Source organism: Condylura cristata, unplaced genomic scaffold (genome assembly GCF_000260355.1).
Source record: "Condylura cristata isolate star-nosed mole 26May11 unplaced genomic scaffold, ConCri1.0 scaffold00002, whole genome shotgun sequence".
Classification (NCBI taxonomy): domain Eukaryota; kingdom Metazoa; phylum Chordata; class Mammalia; order Eulipotyphla; family Talpidae; genus Condylura; species Condylura cristata.
Genome location: NW_004567103.1, coordinates 12,201,747 through 12,228,984, shown reverse-complemented (window position 1 = coordinate 12,228,984; position 27,238 = coordinate 12,201,747). Strand labels below are relative to the sequence as shown.

Here is a 27,238-nt window from a genome sequence, read left to right as displayed (position 1 = left end):
GGGGAGGGAAGTGCACGGGATTATGGTGATGGCACACGGGTGACTCGGTGATGGGAAACCCGCGGGGATTACAATTGAGATGGAAAAAAAAATGTACAAAATGATGTAAAAATAAACTGTTATAAAAAACAAAACAAACAAACAAAAAAAAAACAAAAAAAGAAAAACCTCCACCACGCCACAATTCTGAACCATACGTGGGGAAAAATGCCAGCGAGCAGAACTCACTATACCAAACAGACTGGGGATCTCCGGAGAAGGGAGCGGAATATAAAGATGTGCTCTCTGCCTCCACTATCTGGGTCACTGCGAGAGCGTGAGGAACAGCTCTCAGCTGGGATGTTCTCTGACAGCAGCCAGCCCTGCTTCTCAGCGCCACCCTCCCACCCTCCCCGGCCCCAAGCCTGGCACCTGAGCAGCCCCGTGACGCTGGACGTGCCCCTGTCCACAATCCTCAGCACCTCCCCGGTGCGGCGCCCCAGGTGCCAGCGCAGTGACAGGTCGTGCAGGTGAGAGAAGAGGCGCAGCTCCACCCGGCGTGACGTGAACTGCTGCACCTTGATCCACAGGAACGTGCGCAGGTTGCTCACAAAGCCTGGGGGTAGTCAGAGGAGGCCTCGGCTGGCCGAGGGGCTGGACAGCACCGACACGACTCTCGGAAGGAAGGGGACAGCTTGACACCAGCCGGGGTAAGCGTAGAGATCCACTTACCTGTACTGCCAGTGCCACCCCCCTGGAGGAACTTGAGGAAGACGTAAGTGGTAACAGTCCAGGCTAGGGAGCTCCAAGGTGCCTTCTCAGTCAGCAAGTTCACTATGGAGAAAAAGAGGCAAGCACTCTGGAACCTAGGACTCCAGAGAAGCGGCCCCCGGCGCCAGCCACTGCTTTTCCCTACCACCCAGCTCCCAACTCCGTCCTACCTTCCTCACTCGGGGCCCCCACCCACCAGCCCACGGAGGGAGTGGAGTGCTGGCACTCCTCCTGCTCACCTATGTCCCTATAGAAGATGGGGACCAACACATTCAGTCCCCGGTCCAACCCCATGAGCCCCAGGCAGATGAGCACCACGAGCTGCAGAGATGGACTCCCCCGTGGCCACAGGTAGCCACTCAGGAGGCGGAGCTTCCTGCCAAGGTCTCGCCAGGTAGACCGAGAAGTCCTCTCTGTGGAAGGAACCTAGGATGGTGAAATACATAGAGGAGGAGAGCTCAGAAATCAAACAGAAGTGCATTTGCTGGAAACTCTCTAGGAAAAACATATGGGATTACAGCTCCCAGGGTTCTAAGTCCCTTAAGTGATCTCTGAAGGGATCAGACCAGCTAAGTGTGTACATTGAGATTTGAGAAAGTGGCAGTTTATTATGGTGGCAAGGAATGATAACAGGGAATAAAATTAGCAGAAATTATAAGGTTCAGAAATCAAGATGTACCTGGCTCCTTTCTACATCTTGATCCTCTTCATTCACCTGTAAGGTGTAGGACTGGGGGCGAAGTCCAGGGGCCCAGAGCCCCAGGATAAAAAGCCCTCCAGAGACCACATACCTCAGCACCCACAGGCTAAACTGAACCTAGAATGAAACAAAGGATATTAAGGAAGGCCAAAAGCCTATTGCTATTGCTTGTAACAGGGCTGGGTCGCTGGGACGGTAAGGCACACACACCCAGGTCCTCCTCTGGGGCCCAGCACATAATAGATTAAAAAAAAAAAAAACCACAGTGACTCAGCACAGACTCTCCCCACCAGCTGGCTATCAGCTCCCAGAACTGCCGGCCCCTCCCTTTTTCCCTTTCTTACAGGCAACCCAAAGTGTGGAGCCAGTAAAAGCAGACATGCTATCTGTCTTCACAGCCCCTGCCACCAATGCTTCCCCTCTCCCTCCAGGTCCCTCACCTGCTGGCCCAAGTTTGCCCGTGCCCACCACCACTGTGGGTTGTTCCAAGATATCAGGGCCAAATTCTCCGCTGCAAACGCCACAGTCCAGAGGAGCAGGAGGCCTGGGCTGTGCCTGAACTTGATCCAGATGCCCATTGCTAGCTTCTGCCTCGCCTGTCTCCGTTCCACCACAAGCAGCCACAGGCCACAGGCGCTGGCCAGAGTCTTCAGCACAGCGGCGAGCAGTAGATAGCCTGGCAGTGGGGACCCCTGGGCAGTGCCCATCCGACCAGCCAGGCTGGCTAGTGGGAGCGCCGACTGGAGCGTGGCCAAAAGTAGCTGCAGCCCGTAGGGAGCCACGCGAGGTCCGGCCCCCCAAGACAGTGCATCGGCGCCACCAAGACGCTCCCGACGTTTGCAGGGAAGTGCCAGCACCAAGGCCAGAGTCCCCAGGGCCATCAGTGTCGAGGGCACAAGCGTGAAGAAGAAGCAGGGACTCAGGCCCCCCTTCGACCAGGCCGGGCCCAAGGGCCCTTCGGCCTCGCAGTAGTTGCCCACAGTCACCATGGTAATGCGAGACCGCCCGCCAAGGCTGCGGGCACTGCGGGACGGGAAAACCTGACCGGCAGCGCGGGGCGGGGCGCGGATGCCCAGGTGTCACGGGTCATGAAGCCCGGGAGCGCTGAGCCGCAGGGGTCGCGGGCCCGGACGCACGTGGACCCGACCACACCGCCCACTCGCTTCGCGCACGCGCCGCCGCCACGCACTCACGCAGGGTACGTACACTGTCTCCGCCCGTCCGCCCGTCCGCCCCTGGCTGGCGCCGGGGACCCTCCAGCCAAGTGCCGGCACGCCGGAATGTTCAGCGCCTGGCTGGAGCCGCACTTGACCGCAGCAGCCCCCGCCCACCAGGGCCGCCCCCAGCCTGTGTCCCGGGTCCCCATTGGCCACGTCTCCGAAGGGGTGGGGGAAAGAGGTGCACGCGGGGAAGGCAAAATACTGGGGCTGAATCTGCCAGGTCACGTGCTCAGAGCGCGAAACCTGACCGCACGTCCGGGTGGAGTCCTTGACCTCCACGGAACTAAGGGTCAAAACCGGCCCTCCTGTTACCTGGCCAGCCCCGCGTAGACAAGCTGCGGCTTATGCCCAGCTAATAGGGGGCCCCGCCCTGTCTCCAGCCACCTGGGCCGCTCACGCACACGCCACACGCCGCTCCAGGTATTCCAGAACCCCAAGCGCGCAAGACAACAGCTTGACCAGGTCAAAGTCCCTTCTTTATTAAGGGTTATCAAGCTGTACACGGCCCCCACCCCGCTCCGCTGTGACTTCCGTGGCAGCGCCCGTTCTCCACTCACCGCTAAGGACCAGAGTTGGGTGAGGGGTGAGGCGGAGGGTAGGAGCTGGGTCCCAGCATGCAACGCGGCAGCCCAAAGCCCAGGGCGAAACCGTCCAGTTGCCCCTCCATCCCCCACTAGGGGACAGCGGGATGCCAGCCAGAGCTCTCCTACTGGGAGGTAGACAGCAGAGGGCACATTCCAGCCCTGTCCATCCCATGTGCAGTGGTTGGAGGTACAATAAGCAGCATTGGGGGGCAAGGAGGCCTCCGTTCGTTCCAGGGGCCGATCCTACCCTACAAGTTGGAAAGGGCAGCAAAAGACTTCCATTCTGTTCCCGCAATTTTGAAACCTTCCTTCTTAGTGTCAAAAAATAGCACGAAGGGAGCTGGGGGGCGACACGCCAACGCAAAGCAAAAGCTGAACAGAACGGAGCAAGCGAACACACATGCCAGTGATGTGCGGGGAAGCAGGAGAGAGGAGAGCAGGCTGCAGCGCTGGGAGAGAATGAGGGTGAGGTAAGGGCCGCAGCCTGAGCTGCTCATCCGTTCAGGGTGGGGGGAGGGCACTGCAGAGCTTGAGGGTCCAGGCCCAACCTCCCCACTCCACAGTTGGCACAGACTCTCCCTGCTTGGCAGCTTCTGTGGCAGACAGTCCTCGGTAGATCTGCAGGGTGGGTGCAGAGGTGGCAGTACTGGGGCTGGGCCGGGGGCCAGTTTCTAGCACCACACTCTGAGCCAAGGGGGGGGTCCTGGAGGTGAGGCTAGAGTCCTGTGTGCCCTGGTTCCAGGCCCCCAGTTTCTCTCCTGGGGCTGTGGCAAGCCCAGTGTTGGCACCTCCCTTGGCCAGGCACGGACACACAAACACCACACGCGTGGAGCTAGGCAGCACTCAGAGGAGCCCTCCATGGTGGGTGGACGGGATGGCGGGCAACGGTGGCCACCATCCTGGGGCAGAGGGACCCTCATCAGCCTTGTCTATACCTGCGGAGAGAAAGGGGTTGGTGGTGTGAGTCTTCAGCTATGATTGGCTGACCTTCTGTTGAGCCTAGAGGTCAAGGAAAAGGAAGCTTGATTCTTGGGGAGGTAGGCAAAGAAAAACCCAGCCCTGGACATCAGGTAAGTGAGGGATGAAAGGAGTGTGTGCTTCAGAGCACAGGAAGCCTCTCTTCACATGAGAAGCTTTGACAGCTTGGAAGCAACAATTCTGGCAGTTGTTCTGGGCCCTGAGCCCTTACCTTGTGCACCTGGGGAGGAAGCTCATCCTCCGAGCCCTCCTCGGGCACGGGCTCTGGGTGTCTTGATGCCGACTGCCCGTCTTCAGCCCACCCTCCAAGGGGCAGCCGAGAAAAGTGAGAGGGAGCTCGAGGCACTGTGCCGGGGTCTAGAGAGGCAAGTAAACATCCTTTATAATGAACACAAACAGGACTGAGAAGGGTTCCGGGCTGCTGGAGGAGCCCTCGTCGAGATGTCTCCTGGACTTGATCCCTTTGACAGCTTTCCTCCCTAGAGGCCCCACGCCCTTCCCTGAAGGCTCCCCATGGATACCTGTGATGCCCCCATAGCGCCTCTGGAAACCCCCCTGGAGGGCAGTAGTCTCAGGTGCTCCAGGCCGGGATGCAGCGCAGGGGTAGCTGGCAGAGCGGGGGATCAGCTGAGAGGCCCGGCCGCCCTCTCCCCCTTCTTCAGGCGCACTCTCCCCACTCTCATCACTCTCCCGACGGTGCCAGACGTGCCGCTCGGGTTCGGCCTGCGCCTGCTGCTTGTGGAGCTGACACATGGGAGCAAGTTAGCTGGGTGGAAGGATGCCTGCCACCACAGTCCCAGCTCTTCCCCACTTGCACCGCACCACCTGGAATCCATTACCCAGAGTATCATGGAATCCATTACCCAGAGTATCATGTCCACGGTATATAACGTGCACATGGTGTTTTACAGGTTAAAATTCCAGCAGATCCCTTGAACAAGCTTGCGCAGAAACTGTGATGAATCTCACCTTTGCCTTCTCGTTTGATTCAAGAATAAAATGGCTGTGGATCTACGTGCTGGGCATTCGTTTAGGCACAGGGATATGGCAGAGAACACGAGAGACAAAGTTCCATCCCATGTAGGGTTTAAACACTGGGGCCAGAGTTGGGTGGACAATGAAGAAATAGGGGGAAAATACCGTGTCAGGTGGTGCTAAATGTGGAGAAAAATAGAACATAAAGACTCAGGAGGGTGGACGAGAGTGCAAGGGGGTTACCCAGGGTGACCAGAGAAGGTCAAGGAAAAGGTGAGAGCAGAGAGCTGAATAAAGAGAGGGAGGGTGAGGCAGCTGGGAAGCCAGAGGTGGAGAAACTTTGGCTATCAGAAAGATGGGGAGGGCGCAGGTGGTAATGGAGACTGAAGATACATGGCAGCGAAGGGCCCCAGGCCCGTAGCTGGGTCCTCGACAGCTAAAACCCGCTGCGACTTTGCAGCTGCCGCCTCGGTGAAGGGGCCCCGTCCACTGACCTGGTGCATGTAGAGCGCGTGCAGGCTCATCTCGGTGGATGCGTACTCTGACAGCACCAGGCTCTGCAGCTGTCCTTCCCACACACTGCTTCCGGAGCTGGCCGTCCTGGCGTCCACTCTGCCCCTCCCAGCACAGACAGCGTCGTCAACATTTGAGACCCACACAAGTCGTTGGTGCCCTCCCATCTTGGCCCACCTCTACTCACCCAGAGCCTGTCATAGTGTTGGGAGCCCGGCCTGTGGGAACCTGACCAGGTTGCAGGGGCGAGAAGGAGCGCAGGGCAGAGGCAACTTCAGCCCTGTGCCTGGAGGCCTGGAGGTCTCTGGGCAGTGGGGGGCCCCGGCAGGATGAGCCAGCTACCACATTTGCAATAAGGCTCAGTGGCTATGGAAGAAAGGGGTAGGTAGAATTCTCAGGAGAGAGGAGGGTCCTCGAGGTCCCCTCGTAACCTGCGTGTCAGAATCCAAGGGCACAGACTGGACAGACAGAAGCACAGTGCTGGGGCAGCCCTTCCACCCATGCCTGGCCACTCTTGGGAGTCCACCTTGCAGGTCACCTCCCAGTCCCCAGAAACATACCTCGGACTCAGACTGCAAAGATTGGATAGATGTAAAAAGGGCGTTTTCAGGGAGCAGACCCCCTTGGGCGAGGTTAGCAGCTGCTCCATCCCGCTGAACCTGCTCCTTGAGGAAGCCTAGGAAGGCCGTGCTCTCCCGTGGTGGCTGCCAGCCAGGGTTGGTGATCGCAAAGTGCATGAGTGACAGCTCCGTCTTCCCGTCCTCGGCTTGCTGGTACACCGAGGCCTCTGTCTGCCCGCCGGAGAGCCACTGCACAAGGGAAGCTGCAGTGAGCACCCGTCCCCCCTTCCAGCTAGGGGGAGGTCCTGCCCCTAGAGCACAGAGACCACAGTGCACTGCCGTTATCTTGTCCAGAGGCCCCATGCCCACCCCAGGAGTGGCCACATGCTGGGCTAGTTGCTTTCTCAAGGGAGCAAGTTTGGGACTAAAATCCAACCGGCCCCTGCTTATGAGGCAGCGTGTACCCTGGCCCAGGTCTGCCCAGAGACGGCCTGCCCTTTTGTGATTTGTTGGCCAGCGGGGACACCTTTGTGCAGTTTGCCCAAAATACTATAGCGTCACCTCCGGCCCTGCCCTCGCTCCTCTCCCAGTATTTCCCAGTACCTGTGGATGTCCGTGCTGGCGAACATCCATCTGCGCAAAGGAGCAGGTATCTCCAACGCCAACGACCTCCACGGTGAAATTACGGAAGAAGTCTATAATCTCCAGAGCTCGCGGGCGCAGGCAGAAGATGAGGATGAGCGGTGTCACAATGGGGCTCAGCAACTCCTCCAAGATGAACACCTAAAAGGGAGGGGGCCACGGTCACCAGAAGCAGGGGGGCTCCCAGCCCTCACCACCGAGCTATCGGCCAGTCTCTAGCAGGCCCTAACTCCAACTCCACTCACTGCCTTGTACTGGAAGAGCTGGGCAAACTCGTCCCGGGTCTGCGAGCGGTGGGCATTACCCTGCCAGTGGTCAGGCATGTAGTGGATGTGAGCGAGGATCACGCGGAGCAGCTGCTCAGGGCAGAACACCATGTGCTGGTCCGGGATAAAGGACCTAGTGGGAGCGGGGGCAGGGTCAAATGGAGCCTGATCCAAAAGGCTGGTGGGCTTGCCCCCCGCCAGCTGCCCTGGCTCACCTGCACACAGTCACAGTGACCCCCAGGAGTGTGACTGTGGTGAGCACGTGTTCCACAGCCAACACATCTTCATCATAGATGGTGAGAGCGATGAGCACAGCCAGGATGGAGCCGGCGAAGAAGGCACCATTCTTGGCCAGCAGCGTCAGCAGAGGCGATAAGAAGCAATTCATGTACTTGGAGGCGGGCTTGTAGCCGCGACTGAGGCGGGACTGCAGCTCGTGCTCCAGCTCGTTGAAGTGGCGGAGGTAGCAGCGGCCATAGAGTGACCAGCAGCGCGCTCCCAGGGCCCCCGGCTCCCGCTTCAGCACCTCGGCGTAGCTGAAGAAGGCGTAGAGGATCTGCCAGATGAGGATGAGGGGGCACAGCAAGAAGTTAGCAATGCCAATCCACAGGATGCGGTTGCTGAGGCGCTGGGCCAGCTCCAGCCGTTGCCCCCCGCGTTTGTACTCGGCCTTGAGGCTCCACTCATTGAGAAACAGAGAGCCGGGGCCCCAGAAGAGGATCAGCTCGAAGTTGTACTTGAGGCCACGGGTGAAGAAGACAGCCTCCCCAAGGCCGGGCAGGCGGAAGCGCAGGGGCAGGAGGGATTTGTTGACCAAGGCCACCATGTAGTTCTGGAAGCGGAGGATGCGGTGGTAGATGTCCAGCTCTGTCAGCTCGCGCTTGTGAATGCAGATCTGGTGCTCTTTCTGGGTCTGGACAATTCGGGCCTGCACTTCCTGCCATGTGCAGTAGGGAAGGGCAGACTGGGGTGGGGAGAGACAAGGCAGAAGGTGGGCTTGTGGCCTTGGCCCCTCGACCTGCATTAGATGTGAGGCTCAGGGGTCCTGTGCTTAGCTGAGTGGCGCCTTTAACCAGAGGCTCCCTCCCTGCAGGAGGATGCCTGAGGCCCAGGAATGCACCCCAGCCCTCCCAAGCGCAGAAGAGCTCTGGGCTGGGTGTAAACCGGCTTCCCTGTCTCACCATGGGGATGCGCAGAGCATGCAGGTAGAAGGAGTGGATCTCCCAGTAGCAGCAAATGTTATAGATGAACTTGATGAGCCGGTGGATCCAGAAGACACCAGCGATGACCAGGATGGTGATAAGAGAGCCATTTTCTTGAATCCTGGAGGGGAAGGGAAAGGGGTGCCTATGAAGAGTCTGGGTTGACACGCTGCTCTCCTGAGGGATTTGGTGAGGCTGAGCCCAAGTCTCTACTGTAGATTTTGCGTTGCTACCTCATACTCCACCACTCTCCAACCCCACTACCAGAACTACCAGCTCCGGTGCCCGCTGACCCATAGCCCTCACCTGGCGCTACAGACTTGGGCAGGTAAAAAGGCATCTGGCAAAGTGACCTTAACAGGCTCAGTAGGGTGAAGGCTGTGGTTCACCATCTTGTTGGCAAATAGGATGTCGTAGTCCACACAGCTAACCAGGAAGGTGGTGAAGGCGACCACAAAGAGGAACTGCCTGAGGAGTCGGGAAGAGGGTGAGGAGTCAGTCAGAGAGGGCCAGAGAAATTATGTGGAAAAATAGGAGTATGGAAGCAGAAGAAGAAGACTGGGGAACAGCCTCTAGGGAAATGAAAGAGCTGGAGAACTCCCAGTGGGTCTTCTCTACTGTTCAGCCTCAGGTCTAAACCGGGTCCTTTTGTTGCTCTAAGTCTCAGGTGCTGCAGAATGGCCTGCTTTCTTCACCTGAGGGTAACCTCTGCCCCTAGGTGTCTGATTCTTCTAGGGGTCTTATGATTTTGATCTCTGATCCCCAGTTCCCAATTTTCTTCTGAGATGGTAGTTAGAAGCCCTTTGGGGATTTGAAGTCTGATTAAGGAAAGATTTCCCAATCTCTTCCCCTTTGGCAAGGTCACATGGCTTCCTCCTAGAAGCTTCTCTGCCTAGCAGCAGGCTTCTACAAACAAGGCAGAATGGAGTGAGTGGGTCTGCGATTTCTGACTGAGCCAGGTCCATTCCAACAGAGGTCTGATGAAATGATCCTGTCTGAGTTCTCTCCGTGGAACAGAGAGGTGAGGCTGTCAGTTCTCGCGCCATATGTAAGTTCTGAGCCTAGGATACTGAGGAGCACTGGAGGTCAGGGGCGAGAGCAAGGAGAGTCGAGACTGAGGTGCGCCTGTCCCACGCCATCTCTCCCTTTTACTTACATGAGCTCAAAGATTTCCCCGATGAGCATACAAGTGAAGCCATTCTTCTGATGTAGATTATAAACGTGTAATTGTTAAGAAAAAGTGGTCAGTGGAGGCTGCGATTCAGAGCAGGGTGTTCTGTGTCACACACCTGTCACAACTTTCTAGTTGGGTGACTGGGGACAAATTACTATCGCTACACTTTTGTCTGCAGTGGCATATTGGAAAATAACGGCACTTGTCTCACAGGCTTCTTAGGTCTGGGATAATGCATGTAAAACAGTTAACACAGAGCTGACACAGAATAAGTTAAAAGACAGTAATTATTAGGTTGTTAGCATCCCATCAAAAAGGAAGATCACCCTGAAAGCGGTCCTTTATAGATGAACACCACAAAGTTCAAGGCACATGGTTCTTGGTAAACGTGGGTACTGTTATAAGTAATGGCAAATAAATGGTTTATTTATTTATACATACCATCCAGCTCCTTCCACCTGCAAGATGAACTCCATTCCCCTTCTACATATTAGAGTCAAACCCACCCAATTCCCATCAAGGACCTGGTTTACAGAGAGGCTAAAGGTCCCAGAGCTCCAACACAGAGATAAAGGATATTCGAGAGAAGAAGAGGTCAAGGTTTTCGATGTGGTGCCAAGGTGCTGTAGGCAGAGGAGCAGGGATGTCAGAGCACTGAAGGACGGAAGCCCCACGCTCCCTCAGAATCCCTGCATCTACTTTCCTCCCTGCCCCAGCTCTGCCCCCTACCCCGCTACAGCCTGTCTGCAGTTAAGTCCAGTTGTCATGTCCAAGAACTCACACTTGCTCCCCTCAGGGACGTGCACCAACAGATCTTCCTCTCCAGGGGGTGAATCGCTGTAGGAAGCCTCTAGGCGCTGGTATTCAGTGTCGAACTGCGCCATTACCACCACCCCCTGTCCACCTTGTCCACCTGCCAGGTACCAGGAGGAAGAGACCCAGGTTCAGAGCAGGTACCACTCATCTGCTGCCCTGACTACTAGGCCAGAAGGAATGAGAAAGAATCCTTGGACTTGGTCTCCGTTACTGGTCTTCTTGGCTCAAAGGCAGAAGAGGAGCAGTAACCTTTCCAGAGCAAGCTCAGGGCTTGGGAGGCCTTTATTGACCAGTGAGGCCGGTCATTCCCAGGGCCTTTACTAAATGTCTGCTGAGACTTGGCTGGCCTGAAGCCAGACTCTATCCTGTTGAATGGGGGAATGTTTCATCTTCTGTTCTGCAGAGAGAAGGGTCCCTCCCCCTACCCTCCTGGAGAAACCTGGTCTCCCAAGAGATGAGGAGGTTGGAAGCACTTTGAAAGCAAAGACGTGAGTTAAGTGCATGGCCCTACCAGCTCCATGGACAGTGTCTGCTCCACTCCAGCCCTCGATGCCCTGGCTCGGCAGCTGCTGGAGGAGAAGGTGTCAGGTCCCAGAGGTGGGGAGTGGGGACAGAAAGAAACCCAACCGTCTCCCTCTCCCTCCCCCAATGTCCCTGAAGAGGAGAAGGAGCCTGGGGCCCGGGAGGCTGCCTGGGAAAGAGGCACCTCTCCAGCTTTGGCTGTGTACACTTGCTCTGGTTGTGCTCTACAGGATCACAAGCCAGCTCTAGGGTTCCAAGTAGCTTACTGAACCTGTGACAAGGGAGTCAGTGTGGGCCTGAAGTCTGGGGCTCCTTCTAGATTGTTCCTCCTTTGCCCATCTTAGCCTTAGAAATTATATAGGCTTCTAGGGTCCACAAAGCCCGGGACCCCAAATCTTGAAAAGGAGCTTTCCGGCCAATTCTTTCCTTCGCTTTCTTAGCACCAAAGAACCAGCAGGCAGACACAGTCCTGACTGAGTCAGAGTAGACCCCAGATCTCGCATAAACCCTGGGCTTCCCAGGTCTCTGGGGCCAAGCGCGGTCTAGGTGGCACATGCCAAGTCAGTACAGACCCTGAGGGCATGATACTGGCCAAGCCTGGTCCCCATGAGACTCCCTGCGTTGGTGAGAGCCTCGGGTCCAGAGGAGCTGACCAAGCCTTCAGGAAACTCACCACTCACCAGCTCAGCGCGGACTTAGGGCCCATGGAACCCAGGCCGTCTGGGCCTAGGCTCAGGGGTTCCTGCTGATGTTGGAGAGATGGAGCCAGACCTACAACTCATACCCCAGTTGGACCGGGTTGCCTCCCCATAGCCGGCCGCCACCTCTCGAGTCCAGCGCGCCCCAAGGGTCGCCCGGCGCCAGGCCAAGGGCTCGGCTCCCAACAGCGGACAACCTCGCGCGCGCCCCCGAGGCTCGCGCGCGCCTCCGCCCGCGCGCCCCCACTATCAAAACATTCCGGCTGCGCGCCCCCACCCCGCCCGCGGCGCCCCTTCCCCGTTACCCGCCGCGAGCTCACTCAGGCCTCCGTGGGCACCCCTGATCCGGCCCGATCCGGGCCCTTGAGATTCCAGTAACCAGTCTCGCGTTTCACCTCAGGAACGGTGACCCGGGTGATTCCAGGGGCTGTGTCGGCTCCGCGGGGCTCAGCCCGATCCGGAGCGCTAGGCCTGGCGTCTGCCACTCACTGTCACCCGCAACCAGCCTGGCCAATGAGCTTCGGAGGGTGGAGACAGAACGGCCAATTCTCGGCTTCGGGGGCGGGACGAAGTGCCGAGGCGGGACTTGGACGGTCGGGAACCAATGGGGTGTTGTACGCGGGACTGGGCGCAGGTTCGGGCAAGGCCATTTGTCCTCTGCGCTGCGCCGTAGTGACGAGATTGTTGTGGTGTTGCTGGAATCCGGGCTTCGGGCTGTGGACGTGCGCGGCGCGAGGCTCCCCGGGACTTTGGGCGCCGCTTCCGACGCCTGGGGTGAGTTTGGGTAAGTCAGCGGGTTCGGGAGCCTCTGATTTCGCGTAGTCGGGTTCGGCGTGGGAGCTCGATGACGCCCGGTTTCACCCACGTGTGGTCTGAGTCTGGGGCTGAGAAAGCGGCCTGGGGCCTCCTGGTAAACCCTGAGCGGACTCCAGGTAGAGGCGTCCTGCGGCAGCGGGAAGACCAGGTCCGCCCCGCCGGAGACGCGGCAGTAAGATCGCGTTTTGTTTCTTGTTTCTCTCCCCCATTCTGCTCCAGGAGCTGCTTCGAAATAAATTTTTTGCCCAGCCATGTCGCCGGCTCCAGCTCCTGCCCAGGCTCCAGCATTGATCTCCTTGTTTGACCTCCACACGGATGCTCCGGTGTTTCAGGGCCTGAGACTGGTGAGCCGCGCACCCGAGGAGGCTCTGGCCCAGGCTCTGAGATCTTCCTGTCCAGGTATCGGGGAAGGTTTGGGGTAGATCCGTGAGAAATGTTCAAGGCGCTTTGGAGTTGATTGCTCCTCCGGGGAGCACATTCCCACAGGTGTTCCGCACGGAGCCCACTTTGACAAGTCTTTCTACTGGATTAAATGTGCCTTAATTAAATGCCTTGGTCTCTTTGTTTCCAGCACAGGGCCTTCCATTGTCTCCAAACAAGTTCCTTGCCATGCTTATGTCCTATCACATTAAAGCCGTCGTCTGCAAAGACACTTCAAAATTCCAAGTCTTCACAATTACTAGATTTAGTCCAATTATAACTGGAGTACCATCACGTCATTCCTTCTCACAGACTGTATAACAGTTTGTTATTGGCTTTATTCAACGTCAGTCTCTGGGTGTGTTTCTTATTATACCTTTTATTTATTTTCTACGTTTCAGATCTTTATTAGTCAGTGTAAACACCAGCACAACACACTAACGTGATTTTTGTGCACTCAGAGGGAATGTATTTCCCAGTTAAGTAGGAAAGTAGTGTGCCCGTGGCTTCAGGAGGGTCTTCATTGAAGCTGCTTTATAGTGAAACATTCATTTGAAGTCTGGACCTTCAGTTTGCTGTCATTGACACTCACAGGGTAGAACTTGTGTTGATCATTAGGAACCAGTTTGTTCCAAGTTCTGGTTTATTCGTTCTCTTCCAACTGACAGAGAAAGAACAGTGTCAGGTGCATGACACACAGTGCTGCCCTGATGTTTTGGCTGCAATAAATGCAAAGCAGTGGTGGTGGTGGTGGTGGGGGCTGGTCAAGCTAGCATGCTTGTTGACCTGACCAAGGATCTGGAAGGGCATGGTTGCAAGAGAGGCCTTGGGCAGAGAAGGAGAAGAGAACAAATCTGCAAGGCCAAGGACTATGTTTCTGCCTTGTATTTCCTTTTAAATAAACTACATGCTGTAATTGGAAGTGTAAACTAAATATTTAAAAAGTGGCACTTGGGATTTGTTTCTTTTTAATTAAAAATATATTTTAAACTTACTAAGAATTGTGTTCTCCAGAATTCCTCTAAACAGCCCCTTGGTTAATTTAAATGTAGTGTTTGATTTATATTCCTTCATATCTTTTCAGAAACGTATTCATTATTTTAACTGATTGCTGTGCTGTTTACTTCATGATTATTAGATGGTAAATTCCTTGAAGACAAGCACATGCCATCGCTTCCTTTTGTATCTTCTGCTTGCTATGTTAGACACTGAATGGAAGTAAAGACACTGTAAACTTGGATTCACTTTCTACCTCTAACTCCCCTTTCCTTATTTAGATTCAGAGGAGAGATCAAGCCCAAAAAGAAAACCTCTGAATATTTCAGAGAAGTTATTTTGCTCAACCTGTGACCAGGCTTTCCAGAATCACCAAGAACAGGTAAAAATCTGGGTACAGAACTAGGCAGTAGAAACTTAGGCCCATCCTTTGATGAAGAGAGTTGATTACCTTGTCTGTCCTGCTTCCCAGAATTCTGTTGCTGGGTGTGTGGCTACCATAAAAGACCTGGCTGGGGCATAATTCCACATTCTGCCTCCCTCTTTGTTTTCTACCAGAGGGAACATTATAAGCTTGACTGGCATCGATTTAACCTAAAGCAGCGTCTCAAGGACAAACCCCTCCTGTCTGCCCTGGACTTTGAGAAGCAGAGCTCGTCAGGTAATGGCTCTGGGACGCGCCTTGTGGGAATAGTACATGGTAGTGGAGGATCACGCTCATTCAGCAACGCGGGGAAAGCACAGAATGGGGCCTCAAGTTTGTATGTCTCATGTTGTTCTCAGGAGATCTTTCCAGCATCTCAGGATCAGAAGACTCAGACTCAGCCAGTGAGGAAGACTTACAGATACCGGATGAGGAGAAGCCAGAGTTTGAGAATTCTAACCGACCGCAAGGCTTCCACCCACATCGGGTTCTTTTCCAGAATGCCCAGGGCCAGTTTCTTTATGTCTATCGCTGTGTCCTAGGCCCTCGCAAGGCAAGTGACAGTGTAGGTCGTGTTGTCAATTCCAGCCATTTATAGACTAGCCTGGATTTCTCCTTAGCCCAATCTATTTCTCACTTCTTCCCCTGCCCCTTGTGGGATGTGGATAGCATACTTGATGGCACAATCTTGAACTGGCCTGAATCGTGGAGGAGTCAGGTATGATAGAATTAAGTTTGGAAAGAACCCATCTGGGTTTGAATTGTGGTTCTGCTGTTTGATCTGGACGGTCTCTACAAGGTTCAGATTTTGTTATGTGGTTGCACTATATGATGATGCACATGGCTTCTTCTCAAGGAATGGAACAGAGTAACGTTGGTGCTGCACCTCTGTCATCCAGGTGCCGGCAGAGGAGCCGGAAGTGCTGCTTCACAACCTGCAAAGTGGAGGTCCCAGGTGCTGCGTGGTGCTCATGGCTGCGGCTGGGCACTTTGCTGGTGCCATTTTCCAAGGGTGAGAGGGTGCTGCATGGGGTGTGGGTGGAGAGGACCCTGTTAGCTGGGGGGTAGCAACTGACTTTCCATACTGAGTCTGTGTTATCTGCAGAAGAGAAGTGGTGACACACAAAACTTTCCACCGCTACACGGTGCGGGCCAAGCGGGGCACCGCCCAAGGGCTTCGGGATGCCCGGGGGGGGGCTTCTCGCTCTGCTGGAGCCAACCTGAGACGCTATAATGAAGCCACGCTGTTTAAGGTGAGTCGGGCCTCCCAGATCTTGGTGGTCCTTCATCCATACTCTGTTCCTCTCAACTCATGAATATCCCAATGGATTGACTTATATTTGTCCAGTCTTCATTATTTATGGGGAGACGAGGGTAGAATAGGGATGGATCCCCAGGAGTCTTCATCCACCCATTTTGCCTTTCTCTCGTATCTCCCATTCCCTGCATGTAATGTGGGCCATTTCTTGGTTAGACATTTAACAATGGCAAGAGGAGATATTAGGGCTAAGTTACTCTCTTCTCCAGGATGTTCGTGACCTGCTGGCAGGGCCAGGCTGGGCTAAGGCGCTGGGGGAGGCTGGGACAATACTGCTTCGTTCACCCCGCTCTGGTCGGTCCTTGTTCTTCGGAGGCCCTGGGGCACCCCTGCAACGGGGGGATCCCCGACTTTGGGATATCCCCCTCACTACCCGCAGACCCACCTTCCGAGAGTTACAGCGAGTGCTCCATAAGCTGACCACCTTGCATGTCCATGGTGAGCTTCTGATCCAGATCCCAACTCCCTAACCTTCCTGCACCATCCAGCCCAAGTCTGGTTACCATTTGTGCAACTGGAGGCTTTCTAACCCTTGGATGGCAGCCCAATTGCACTTTTAGTGAGAGAAATGTGGGCTGGCTTCTCCTCAGCTGAAGTTGAGAAGTGTCTTTTGTTTCATGCAGGAGAAGATCCTCGAGAGACAGTCAGGCTAGGCTCACCTAAGATCCACTGGAAGACAATGAAAGAGAAGAAGGAGGCTATCAAAGAAGAAAGAAAGATCCCCGGTGGTGAAAGCGAGGCACGGGAGCAGAATGAGGAAGCTCCTCAACAGGGTTTGAGCACTCTCTGGCATTTGTCAAATCTCTGCTTGTCTGGCCTGGGGGGTCCAGTGGCACATCCCCTACTCGTGTGTAACGGACCTGCTTCCCTCTGTATAGAGGGGCCCTGTACAGAACACACTAGCATGCATCTGTTTGCAATGTGGGGCATATGGCAGCAGTCACTGAGACAGGTTTACTGACCTGCCTAAATCTGTTATCTCTTGTTAATGTTACCTCCAGTCCTTGGGAAGTCTTTGCACGAAGATGCTTGGATGTAGTTTCACGAACCTCACATGGCTTACCTGTTGTACTGGATGCTCTGGTTTGGGGCTCGCGGTCGCTTTCCTGGCTGCAGATGTTTGGCCTGCCTGGCCTTCACTGCCCACATGCTTTCCTCTGGACATCCGCCTAAGTCTGCTTATAGAGGAAGTCCAGGGACATTGTCCTCTGGGTGGGCCTGTCTGAGGGCTGAGAGCCTCACTTCTGCATGCGACACTAAAGGATTCAGCTTGAGATATTGAGTAACAAAACACAAACACTTGAAGATCATCTGGACTATCTTTATCTACATTCATAAGCACTAGAGCAGCCCACATCTTTCCACCCTCTGCTTATCCTTTAGGTGGGTCTAATATGCCCAATTTTCCCCTAGGGTCAGGGTCAGAGGATGACTCCCAGGTGGAACTGGAACTAGTGGAATTGACGCTGGGGACTCTGGATCTTCGTGAGTTTGAAGTGTTGCCCAAGCGGAGGAGGAGAAAAAGAAATAAAAAGGAGAGAAGCCAAGACCCAGAGGCTGGGGCACTGAAGACTCCTCCCCAGAAATGTCAAGACGACAATGCCTTGTCACAGTCGCCTCAGGCCCAGGCAGCTTCTTTGGGCTCCTCATTGGATGAAGCTGGGGCCCCTCGTCAGCCAGAGCTCTGGGACATGCTTCTAGCTGCTTGCCGAGCTGGAGATGTTGGGATGCTGAAGCTGCAGCTGGCGGCCAGCCCCGCGGACATGCAAGTCCTGTCTCTGCTCAGCGCTCCTTTGGGCTCCAGCGGTTTCACACTCTTGCATGCAGCAGCTGCAGCCGGGAGAGGCCCCGTGGTTCGTCTGCTGCTGGAGGCAGGTGCTGACCCCACTGTGCAGTAAGTAAGGATCCCCACGTCAAGCCCGGTGGGGGTTAGAGAAGATGAGCTAGAGGCTAACGTTGACTGACTGCTGGACAGTATTCCCTTTGGTCCAGGTGGGTGATGCTGGGAAGTGCAGGTAACAAGCGGAACCTTTTCTTTTTTTTTTCGCCCTCACTAGGGACTCCCGGGCCCGGCCACCATATGTGGTGGCAGCTGACAGATCGACACGTAATGAGTTCCGCAGGTTCATGGAGAAGAGCCCAGATGCCTGGGACTACAACAAGGCTCAGGTCAGCTGGCAAAGGAAGCAGAGTGGGACGGCACCACAGAGCCTGGGCAGACCTCTTCTGCTTCCCAAGCAGTTTGTACACACCTTACACTTTGTCCCTTCCTTCCCGGGAATCCTGCAGGTGCCGGGACCACTCACACCAGAAATGGAGGCACGGCAGGCTTCGCGCAAAAGGGAGCAGAAGGCTGCCCGGCGGCAACGAGAAGAACAGCAACAAAAGCAGCAGGAGCAGGAGAAGCGAGAACAAGAGGAGCAACAGCGATTTGCTGCCCTCAGTGACCGTGAGAAGGTGAGGCTGGAGTTTTCTCTTGCACTGTAAGTTTTCTCAGAGGTCTCATGCCAGCCCCCTGCCGCTGTCACCTGTCGGAACCCTCACCCACCACTGGTGGCTGGTCCTTCATCCAACTTCTTCTGGCAGAGAGCTCTGGCTGCAGAGCGCCGACTAGCTGCCCAGTTGGGAACCCCGCCTCCTGCGAGCCCCGGCTCTGCCACGATCAGCGATGTTCGGTACGTGCCTGTGCGCGTGCTGGGTAGAGTTTAATGTTTGTACAAGTAGAATGAGTGCCTGCATAATGTTCAGAGAGACTGTTTACGATATTTGAGATGTTCTTGGGAGTAAAAACCTTGAGAGTAAAAACAGAAATGACAGGAGGAGGGACTAGGAAAGCTTGGGCTGGAAAGTCTCTGGGCTACCTGTCCAGCCATTTTTCTTCCTCTTGTTCAGACGCTGCTGGAGCTGTGGGACATCCCTCCAAGGCCTCATTCCCTTTCACTACCTAGACTTCTCTTTCTGCTCCACACGCTGCCTCCAGGAGCATCGCTGTCGAGCTGGGAAGTCTTCTTCCTGATCTCACAGAACTAGCTGGGCCAAGTCTAGGTTCTGGGGCACATCACACTGGCCTGAGTTTCTTCTTCCCCACAAGACCAGAGCGGGTGGAAGAGAGGGTGAAGAACACTCGGGAACCAGGGCAAAGTCAGGGCCACAGAGTATGTGGAGCTGGTACTGTCTCTGGAACTTTAATCACAATAAAGTTTGGCAAGGAAGCTCACTTGTACTTACTCTCAGGCCTTTGGCCTTTGGTTCCTTATGGTCACTGTGGCCAGCACCAGGGTCCTGCCCACTCCATGTCTCGGGACCAAGGGTTAATGGAATTTCATTCAGTGCCCACTTAACTCCATTGGTTCAGGGGTACTTTGTGTATCATCTGAGAGGGAATAAACGAATGTCCTGTGTGAAGTGCTGTTGAGGATAGGACTATCTAAGAATTGGATTTGGGGGTTGGGAGGCGCATTTTCTAGCTCCAGCAGTATAATTTTGTTGAGGCCTCCCCGAACAAACAACAGGGGTCTGGGCACATAGAGGGTCTGTTGTGGCCCCCACTTCGTCCAGTAGCGGCCCAGATTAAACCCATTGATCCAGACTTGGCCCTGGGGAGGGAGAAAAAAGGAAAAGCAAGAGTCAGCTCTCAAGGGGGTAGACTCAGCCCCTTTTAGGTTTCTGATCATGCACACATCATTCATTTCTGCCCTCACCCACCCACCCTGACCACCATCAGCAGCAGTACCTTGGTCCATCCGGGTAAAAAAAGAAACGTGTCCCCGCCTGAGCCTAAAATTGGAAATGTTGTGGAGTAGAAGGTGGGGCCAGAGGGAGTTGGAAGAATTGGTGTTTTCAGCAACTGGAGGGGATACCACCACTTGGCAAGCTTATCAACTTTCAGAGGGTACATCAGCCACTGCGTAAGGACGGTTTGCCCTAGAATTGGAGGCTCTAAGAGGCCCTGTGAAGAAGGCAAATGGAAACTCATCAGTCACTAAACTCAGAGGTCCAAACTGGGCTCTGCCAGTACCCCACAAGCCACCGCTCCTCTGGAGACGCTAAGGACATGGCTCCTAGTATCTTCCACTAGGCCCCACCTTCCGAGGGGAGTTTGGTCAGTAGTGGTACAGGGGCTCACCTTGAAGTCACTGCTGTTAGAGCCAAAACTGAGCCTCCCCATGTTCTCCAGCAAGACATCCAGTTTGGCACCCATTTGCCCAACCAAAAACAGTTTGTGTTTCATGTTTCGTTCCAAAACACCGTGAAATACCTGTGGGTAAGAAGTGGGATCTATCAGAAGGGCTCAGCATGTAGCTCGCTGCCACACGTAACAGGAAACCATTCGGACATTTACTCGGTGGACAAAGAAAGGTGGCCCATTTGTCAGTGCCCCACCCATCTTGCAACTGTCCTTAGTCAAACTCCTCACCCCGCTTATCCCTGGACTCCCTGCAAGGATGCTGAGGAGGGGAAATGGCAACCTGGATTAGGTCCTCACCCCATCTACCAACACATAGGCACGATCATGGACTCCGTTGTTTGGCACCCAGAATTGCGTTGGCTCAGAAACAGTATGGGGCAGAGAGGTCCGGTACAACATAAAGCCACGGTCCTGGGGTGGAAGAATGAGTGCTTAAATGAACTGAGAGGTGAGAGCAGATCCTGTGGGGAAGGTGCATAGCTGGAGGGAATCTTTGGCTAGAGGTATTGAAGATTGCCATACCTACTGGATGCAGCTTTATGCCTTACCTGTTTGACAGCTTCAAAAGTCATTGGCAAGATTGAACGGATGGGCCCTTGGGGGCACAGGAGGTCTAGGAAAGCCAGCAAATCTCCATTCTATTAGCATAAGGAGGTGGTATCAGAATGGGAGGGAAACTGCAGAACAGAGGGCAGGGTAGGATGGGCAATATAGAGAAATAAAGGGATAAAATGAGAGAAAAGATGGGGAGGAGCTTACCGGGTGCAGGATCAAAGGTCCAAGCATCATCTTAGGGCTGGGGGGAGGTAAAGGTCCCAAGGGAACTTCCTGGAACTGAGCCCAAATTCTCTCAGGAGCCATAGGAAAACCATACAAACAACCCCTATCCCAAGAGCCTAAAACAGGATTCTTAACTTGGGGCCCAGGGAAGGGCTTCAGAGATCATGAAGATGAGAAACTTTTGCACACACCTGTGTGCGTCACCCCAGGTAGTCCCATTTGGGCAGGCAGTGCTTCCATGGGATGCTCAGAGGACTCTGGCCCAGACAATCACCATGGGTTTATGAGGTCCCTTTACAAACAAACCAGGCACCCCCCGCAGAATAACAAAAACCTCTGGTACTTAATGAAGTGGTAGGGCACCTTGCTGATAACATTTCGAAGAGCAAAAAGCTTAGGTGTGGGGTCCCCTGCTTCAGATATGGGTGCGTCGTAGTCATAGCTGGTAGTAATTGGGAGGAAGCGTCCCTTCTCATCAGCACCTGGGGTCAAACCAATTTAATTTAATTAATTGAACATCTTTCTGATGATGGACACTAAGCAAAGAAAGAGCTTCATGCAAAGGATTTTGCCTTCAGAGGACATCGTGGTGATCAGCTCCAACTGCTAGACATCCTGATCCACCCAGTACTCAGATTCTAATCCCTGTACTATGCTCTACTCCCACTCCAAGGGCCATCTGGACTCACCATTCCAGTATCCAAAGTTGGTACCTCCGTGGAACATGTACCTGAAGTGGGGGAGGAGGGAGGAAAGGTAAAAGCTAACTCATTGAATCTTAGCTTTCACCCCCAGCACTCAACTACAGATTCATGTTGTCCCCCAGTATCTCCAGTTACATGTTCACACTGGCTCCCAGCTGCAGCATTTTTTCTAGTCCTTTGGTTACAGCTGGGATGGACCGAGTAGAGTGATTCTGGCCCCAGTAATCCAGCCAGCCTGTGTAGTACTCAGAGTTCACCTAGAGTGAAAGTGAAAGGAGCCATAAGGGAGATGGGGAGGCACTCCACCCATTCCCATTCCTGCTTCTTGCTTTCACTCCTACTGGCTTCTCACCAGTGGTCCACTGGGTTCGTACTTCCGAAGCAGGGCAAAGGTTTTGGTCATGTTATCAGCTACAGAAAGGAGGCAGAGGTAAACGATAAACATCACAGAAAAGGTGCCCCTTCCCCACACTCCACTCCACTCCTAACCCTTGCTCAGGAGACCTGGGCCAAAATCTACAGTGGTGTAGAGCCCCTTGAGGGTGCCACATTTGAGTCCTTCAGGCCCATCTGTGGTGAAGAGCAAGATCTCGTCTCCTAGCAGTGCACGAAAGAGCCCAGCCAGGTGCCTCATGTAGTTGAAGTCACAGGCTCTGTAGCTACCATATTCATTCTCTACCTGCCAGGGGAGAGGGAAAGAGCTCAGCTACAAGGTGCAGAAGGACTCCTGGCATGCCCTCCCCTTGCCCAACAACTTCCCAGCTGTACCTGAATGCTAATGATGTTGCCCCCGTTGTGGTAGAGCCATGGAAATATCTTGGGCAGCAAGACCTTGAACCAGGAATCCACTGCAGCAAGGAAGTCTAAAGGCAGGAGCAGTGCTCTTCTCATTAGGGCACCCCCGCCTCAGTATCCCGGCCCCCGCATCAATGCAGCAGCTTCAGTGCTACCTGTCTGGCTGCAGTTCGTATCCCACTGGCACCCAACTGAGTCTGAGCAGCAGTGACTCTTGTCAGAAGAAATTCTCAGTCCTAAGCTCCTGAATGTTTGCACAGCAATGGCATTGAACATAGGAAACCATTACAAGTTCCTGTAAATGGTTTGTAAATGTCGAATACACATCATATGAAGCTAACATGTCACTGATGTACACCTGAGGTCGCTATGTAGTAGCATGGGAAGTCAGAGAAATGTCGAATGTCTGACCTGTACCCTGATGGAATGGAGAGTTCAGGTGATTTTGGTCATCAATTAAAAGGTCACGGCCTTAGATTAGGTATCATGCCCCAAGTTCTCACTTGAGAATTATCTCATTATTCCCTCTTGGTTTACCCCACTCAGGAGTGGGGGTCTTTTCTGCTGGGCTCATTTGCTGCATCCCTACTGCTGGCGAAATGCCCAACAGCAGATCCTCGAAGACAGGTTACATGAACCCAACCAAGCATCGCTGGGTGGATTCTGCAGGAAGACAGGGAGCTGCGGAAGGAAGGCTCGCACAGGAACACGCCTGAGGTGGGTGAAGAGCCATGAGGCCAGTGCGAACAGTGCGAGGACTGGATGTCAGGAGGAGACTGGCCGATTAGGGAGGACTGAGTGGACCCTTTTAAGGACTCCGTGGACCATATTCTGATGAGGATCGCCTACAGACGTTTACATAGAGAAATAACAATCTGATGCACACTCACATGTTTCCTACAGACTTAAACATTTTAACAGGATCACATTGGCTACTGTATTGAGAATAGACTACATGGGAGAGGGGCAAAATAAAGGAAATCAGGAAACTTTAAATCATCCAGCTAAAAGGTGTGGTCTGGAGCAGGGTGGTGGCAGTATGGGTGCAGAAAAGTAGTTGAATTCGGCATAATTTGAAGGTAAAGCAGATAGGATTTTCTGTCGGGGTGAATGTGGGGTGAAGGAAAGAAAGGCATGAAGAAGAAAGGCCACAGTGTTTCGCCTGATTGAAAAATGGAGCTGTCGGCCCTCCCCGGTGGCGCAGCGGGTTAAAGCACAGCACTGAGAAGCTTAAGCCACTTCCGCATGAGTTCGATTCCCGCCTGCCCCGGGGGTGGCCACATGGCGTGGCAGACCTTTCCTGACCCACCTGCTGCTCCCCTCAGCAGTGTACTTCGTAGATCTGCCTGTTCTGCTCCCCACTCTGTCTATGATGAAGCCTCTCGCCACCCCTGAGCCTCTGGCCTGTACCCCAGTTCTGTATGCATAAATAAATCTTTAAAAAGAAAAATGGAGCTGTCATTGAGGAAGACGGGGCGATTGTAAGAATAGCAGGTTTAGGCGGCAATACTAGAACTTAGTTTTATCATGGTGACTTTTCGATCTCCAAATGCAGAGTTCAAGTAGGTAGTTGGATATATGTGTTGGGAATCAAGGGAAGGTCCTGACTGGTGATATATATTTTATTCACTAAGTACTAGGTAGACCTTAAAGCTATGTGAATGGCTGAGGTCATCTAGGGAGTGAGTGGGCAGAACAGAGAAGCATCCACGAATTAAGCCCTGAGACATGGCAGCATTCAGTAGAAAGGGAAACGGAGAACTAGTGAGGAATGGTCAGAAAATTGTAGAGGTGGTGTCATGGCAGAATGAAGGGCGTTTCAAAGGGCAAAGTGCCCAACTGCTGAACATTCTGATGGCTCAGAGGAGCAAGAGGCCTGAGAACTCATAAGGAGTTAGCGACGAAGAGGTCACTGGTTTTCCTGAGAAAATCAGAGAATTACATGGCAATTTTGTTGGTGCTTTATTATTGATTTAAAAGTATTTCATAGTCATAAAGCTCTCCAGCACCCTAAGAAGTATAGGTATAAGGCATTTTGGCAGCACCAACTATTTTAACGGTATAAATCAGGTGAAATCATTCCCTTATTCTAATGACCTCCTGTTTGCAACTCCTTGTAATACTGGGCATCTCAGAGCTTAATTAGGAATTTTATCTCTTCTTTCTCCACGCTCTCATCCCAGGTGCTGTCTCAGTACACTTGGATTCAACTGCCATGTCTAGACTAGTGACTCTCACTTGATCTGTAGCCCGGACCTCTCCCTAAGCTCTCTGCTCACAGATCTTCCTGTTGCCTACTTAATAGCTACTAGAGTGTGATATAATAACAATCTCCCCCAAAATTGGTCCTGTTGCCACCCTGGCCTTTATCTTTGCTATGTCAGCAAACACCACCACCATGTTTTCTGCCAGAAACTCAATTCCTTCCTTCCCAGAGAAGATCCTACCAACAAAATTTATCAACTGGTCCTGCTGACTTTTCTCTCCAACCTAGATCTCAATCCTGCCCTGTTATTTTCATTTCTACCATCACCTTAGCCTAAGAGCTATCATCTGCCATAGCGGCTGTAGTCTCCTAATCAGTTTCTCCATCCGCCACCTTGCTTGCCTCAACACTCTCCACATCCATGCTAAGGTAGTCTGGAAGAGAACCAGATCGTGTCCATCTCTGATTAAACTCAATAACTTTCTGCCATACTTAGAGTAAAATGAAGCTCCCTTACAATGGACTACAAGTTCCTTCACCTGTCTCCAGTTTCATAGTCCTCTCTCTCTCACTCACTGCCCCAGCCAGGCTGGCCTTAACCATGCCATATTCTTTCCCACTCAGCCGTAGAATAGACATATACTTCCAAAATACAAACAATGATGAAAGTAATGTTACCTATTAAAAAAAGAAAAAAACAACCTGCAAAAATCAAATAAATAAATAGACTTTAAAAAAAAAAAAAAGAATAGGGCCCTCCCTGGTGGAGCAGCGGGTTAAAGCATAGCACTAGAAGCGAAAGCCACTTCAGCATGAGTTCAATCCCCACCCTGGAGGCAACCCACATGGCCCAGCAGACCTCTCCTGACCCGCCTGCTGCTCTCCTCAGCAGTGTACTTCATCAGTTGGCTGGTTCTGCTCCCTGCTCTGTCTCTGGTGAATCCTCTCACTGCCCCTGTACCTCTAGCCTGTACCCCAGTTCTGTATGCATAAATAAATAAATCTTTAAAAAAAAAATAAAGCACTGTTCCCTCCCCCTGGTTATTCTCACCTCTCCTCATATGATCAGTGGCCTCCCTTCCTGAGCATCAGTTGAAATGTTACCTTCTCAGACATTTCTCTCCCTAACCAAGACAATCTGGTATTCACTATTTTAACTCCTGTCTGTGTCTTGGGGTGGTATTTTTACATTCTGCAATAATTTTACAAGTTAAAAAAAAATCTGTATCTGGGCCCTCCCTGGTGGCATAACAGGTTAAAGTGCAGCACTATGAAGCTATCAACAGGCACCATAGCACGAGTTCGATTCCCTGGGCTGGGGAGGTGTGACAAACCTCTCCTGTCCTACCTGCTGCTCCCCTCAGCAATGTATCCCAACCAATCTGCCTGTTCTGTTCCCCTCTGTCTCTGGTGAATCCCCTAGTCCCCCACACCTCTGGCCTGCACCCCAGTTCTTGTATGCATAAATAAATTTTTTAAAAATTGTGTCTTCCATTGTAAGTTCTATTGCATAGAAACTGGGGTCTGTTCTGTCTGGTCTCTTAGTTTCTAGCATCCTTCTGGGCAGGTACACTTGAATGAAGAGTTCTGATTTGAGGGTGGTCTCTTCTATTTTGGCCACCCAGGTGATCCATGTTGTTATTGGCGTGTGTATTAAATCTTTCGTCTCAACTCACCTGGATCTGAGGTTCTCAGGTGAATTTTTGGTTTTCGTAGCAACCAGGATGGGAGACCCCCCTAAAACAAAGACAGCAAAGAAGTGGGCAAGTTTTGTTGGTGTGGAGTGGAGGGCAGGAGGCAAGAAAGAGGGAGGTGAGGTGTAGTTCTGGAAGCAGTCCCAGAGTGTGGGGAGATAGGAATAGTCTAGGAATCACACATGGGTGGTTTTGGTTCTATTCCTCCTCCACCTAACTCACCATCTCCCACTCTGCACAGATGTAAGGTCCTGGCCTCAGTATGACCAACAGGTTCGCTAAAGATGCTTCTTTCAGAAATGCAATGAGGTCCCGGCTGCCATTAAAGTTATAGACCCCAGGCTCTGGCTCATGGTAGTTCCAGGGCACATAACTGAGGAAGGAAGAGGTTAACAGGGCCCAAGGCGGGGAGTACTGAGGTGGCACAGAGGGTTAGGGAACTCCAGGCTACCGTGGGAGGGAGGTCCTGGCCCGCCCTCTCCCATCCTTTGCTTGGAAACCCTGAAGTTTATAAACGTTCTTCCCATCCCCATCCCCTTCGTCAGGGGGTGGTAGGAAGAGTAACCCACCCCTGTGGGGCGCTTGGGTGAGCATTTCTTACAACTGTATCGCGTTAAGGCCCGTCATTCGCATCTTGAAAAGTCGGTCAGCCCAAAGCACCCGCGGTACCCGAAAGTAGTGCAGGCTGCCAGACACGTAGCGGAAGGGGACCCCGTCCAGGAGGAATCTGTCATGATCTCGATCCACTACAAACGACCGAGTGTCTGCCTGCAAAGGGAAAGAAGAGCTCCGCAAAGGATTTGAGCCTGTGTGTACGTCGGGGACGGGAAGTGGGGGTTGGGGGGAAGGCGGAGGAGGGGCCGGAGACACACAGCACAGACCAAGAGTAGAGGAGCTGAAGTAGCTTGGCCCAGCGTTTCATTATTTTCGCTTTCTTTCCTCTGCCAGATCTGATTCAGCTACATTGCACCCAACCCGGAATGATTTCTTTCCGTTTTACCTGGGGCAGCAGGAGCGTCAGGAGCGGCAGCAGCAGCGAAGGGAGGCAGAGGGGCGTCTGGGGAGCCATAGCACTCGCAGGACGCTTCTAGTTGAGGCTGCGGTCAGAGACTGTCACGTGGTGGATTCCTGGGAGGCAATCCTGTGAGCAGAGGGGGCGGAGACCACCTCCAGTGGCCAGGCCTTTAGCCTGGATTTTGTCTCCAGCTTGCGACCTCCTACTGTGTGACTATCGTATAGGGTCCTCCACAATTTGCCACTTAAAGTACAGTTTGTGAACCAGCTTCATCGGTGTCA

The 27,238-nt window shown here is 53.4% G+C and overlaps 4 protein-coding genes across 13 annotated transcripts in view; 1 reads left to right on the top strand and 3 right to left on the bottom strand.

Moving 5' to 3' along the window:
* Positions 1 to 2,755, bottom strand: part of ABCB6 (ATP-binding cassette, sub-family B (MDR/TAP), member 6 (Langereis blood group)) — a 7,576-nt gene extending 4,821 nt beyond the window's left edge. Inside the window, exons 1-5 of the mRNA XM_004674271.2 lie at positions 1,891 to 2,755; positions 1,430 to 1,567; positions 990 to 1,176; positions 712 to 813; positions 412 to 595 (exon numbers count right to left, since the gene is read on the bottom strand). Coding sequence (XP_004674328.1) covers positions 412 to 595; positions 712 to 813; positions 990 to 1,176; positions 1,430 to 1,567; positions 1,891 to 2,439 — 1,160 coding nt within the window. The 5' untranslated portion in view covers positions 2,440 to 2,755. The remainder of the gene's footprint in view (positions 1 to 411; positions 596 to 711; positions 814 to 989; positions 1,177 to 1,429; positions 1,568 to 1,890) is intronic.
* A 372-nt stretch (positions 2,756 to 3,127) lies between these two features.
* Positions 3,128 to 12,140, bottom strand: ATG9A (autophagy related 9A). 7 transcript variants are annotated; one of them, XM_004674269.2, is made up of 16 exons: positions 11,996 to 12,140; positions 10,892 to 10,949; positions 10,346 to 10,477; positions 10,144 to 10,187; positions 9,547 to 9,611; positions 8,697 to 8,858; positions 8,370 to 8,511; positions 7,404 to 8,152; positions 7,168 to 7,321; positions 6,884 to 7,063; positions 6,281 to 6,529; positions 5,908 to 6,086; positions 5,702 to 5,819; positions 4,754 to 4,976; positions 4,444 to 4,589; positions 3,128 to 4,189 (listed from the first exon to the last, which is right to left on the bottom strand). In XM_004674269.2, exons 3-16 carry the CDS (start codon positions 10,446 to 10,448, stop codon positions 4,184 to 4,186), a joined length of 2,520 nt encoding a protein of 839 aa, XP_004674326.1. In that variant the 5' UTR covers positions 10,449 to 10,477; positions 10,892 to 10,949; positions 11,996 to 12,140; the 3' UTR covers positions 3,128 to 4,183. The 7 variants fall into 7 exon arrangements, with proteins under 7 accessions (XP_004674326.1, XP_012582494.1, XP_012582491.1 ...); XM_012727040.1 differs by having other exon boundaries at positions 11,906 to 12,071; XM_012727037.1 differs by having other exon boundaries at positions 11,921 to 12,071.
* A 155-nt stretch (positions 12,141 to 12,295) lies between these two features.
* Positions 12,296 to 18,786, top strand: ANKZF1 (ankyrin repeat and zinc finger domain containing 1). 3 transcript variants are annotated; one of them, XM_004674268.2, is made up of 14 exons: positions 12,296 to 12,384; positions 12,636 to 12,815; positions 14,114 to 14,214; positions 14,391 to 14,493; positions 14,616 to 14,809; positions 15,156 to 15,268; positions 15,362 to 15,509; positions 15,784 to 16,012; positions 16,198 to 16,347; positions 16,988 to 17,468; positions 17,632 to 17,743; positions 17,864 to 18,031; positions 18,161 to 18,249; positions 18,467 to 18,786. In XM_004674268.2, the coding sequence occupies exons 2-14, from the start codon at positions 12,668 to 12,670 to the stop codon at positions 18,588 to 18,590; spliced, it is 2,160 nt and encodes a 719-aa protein (XP_004674325.1). In that variant the 5' UTR covers positions 12,296 to 12,384; positions 12,636 to 12,667; the 3' UTR covers positions 18,591 to 18,786. The 3 variants fall into 3 exon arrangements, with proteins under 3 accessions (XP_004674325.1, XP_012583404.1, XP_012583408.1); XM_012727950.1 differs by having other exon boundaries at positions 12,303 to 12,374; XM_012727954.1 differs by lacking the exons at positions 12,296 to 12,384; positions 12,636 to 12,815; positions 14,114 to 14,214; positions 14,391 to 14,493; positions 14,616 to 14,809 and adding an exon at positions 14,856 to 14,974.
* Positions 18,787 to 18,879: 93 nt separating this feature from the next.
* Positions 18,880 to 27,126, bottom strand: GLB1L (galactosidase, beta 1-like). 2 transcript variants are annotated; one of them, XM_012727965.1, is made up of 16 exons: positions 26,943 to 27,126; positions 26,544 to 26,710; positions 26,165 to 26,315; positions 25,925 to 25,985; positions 22,016 to 22,110; positions 21,737 to 21,926; positions 21,600 to 21,658; positions 21,383 to 21,504; positions 21,233 to 21,273; positions 20,907 to 21,025; positions 20,523 to 20,597; positions 20,312 to 20,401; positions 20,061 to 20,174; positions 19,701 to 19,832; positions 19,308 to 19,523; positions 18,880 to 19,170 (listed from the first exon to the last, which is right to left on the bottom strand). In XM_012727965.1, the coding sequence occupies exons 1-16, from the start codon at positions 27,009 to 27,011 to the stop codon at positions 18,901 to 18,903; spliced, it is 1,971 nt and encodes a 656-aa protein (XP_012583419.1). In that variant the 5' UTR covers positions 27,012 to 27,126; the 3' UTR covers positions 18,880 to 18,900. The 2 variants fall into 2 exon arrangements, with proteins under 2 accessions (XP_012583419.1, XP_004674324.1); XM_004674267.2 differs by having other exon boundaries at positions 21,752 to 21,926.
* Between the last annotated feature and the right edge of the window lie 112 nt (positions 27,127 to 27,238).

Coding starts and splice junctions, on each gene's coding strand:
- ATG9A (XM_004674269.2), bottom strand. CDS start 10,448: ATGGCGCAGTTCGACACTGAATACCAGCGCCTAGAGGCTTCCTACAGC. Junction 8,153..8,369: donor ATGCTCTGCGCATCCCCATG/GTGAGACAGGGA, acceptor TCCCCACCCCAG/TCTGCCCTTCCCTACTGCAC. Junction 6,087..6,280: donor CTTTGCAGTCTGAGTCCGAG/GTATGTTTCTGG, acceptor TTTCTTCCATAG/CCACTGAGCCTTATTGCAAA.
- ANKZF1 (XM_004674268.2), top strand. CDS start 12,668: ATGTCGCCGGCTCCAGCTCCTGCCCAGGCTCCAGCATTGATCTCCTTG. Junction 12,816..14,113: donor TCTGAGATCTTCCTGTCCAG/GTATCGGGGAAG, acceptor TTCCTTATTTAG/ATTCAGAGGAGAGATCAAGC. Junction 16,013..16,197: donor GACCACCTTGCATGTCCATG/GTGAGCTTCTGA, acceptor TGTTTCATGCAG/GAGAAGATCCTCGAGAGACA.
- GLB1L (XM_012727965.1), bottom strand. CDS start 27,011: ATGGCTCCCCAGACGCCCCTCTGCCTCCCTTCGCTGCTGCTGCCGCTC. Junction 19,833..20,060: donor CCTATGTGTTGGTAGATGGG/GTGAGGACCTAA, acceptor TCTTACCCACAG/GTATTTCACGGTGTTTTGGA. Junction 19,171..19,307: donor TTTTACCCGGATGGACCAAG/GTACTGCTGCTG, acceptor CTCCCTCCCCAG/GGCCAAGTCTGGATCAATGG.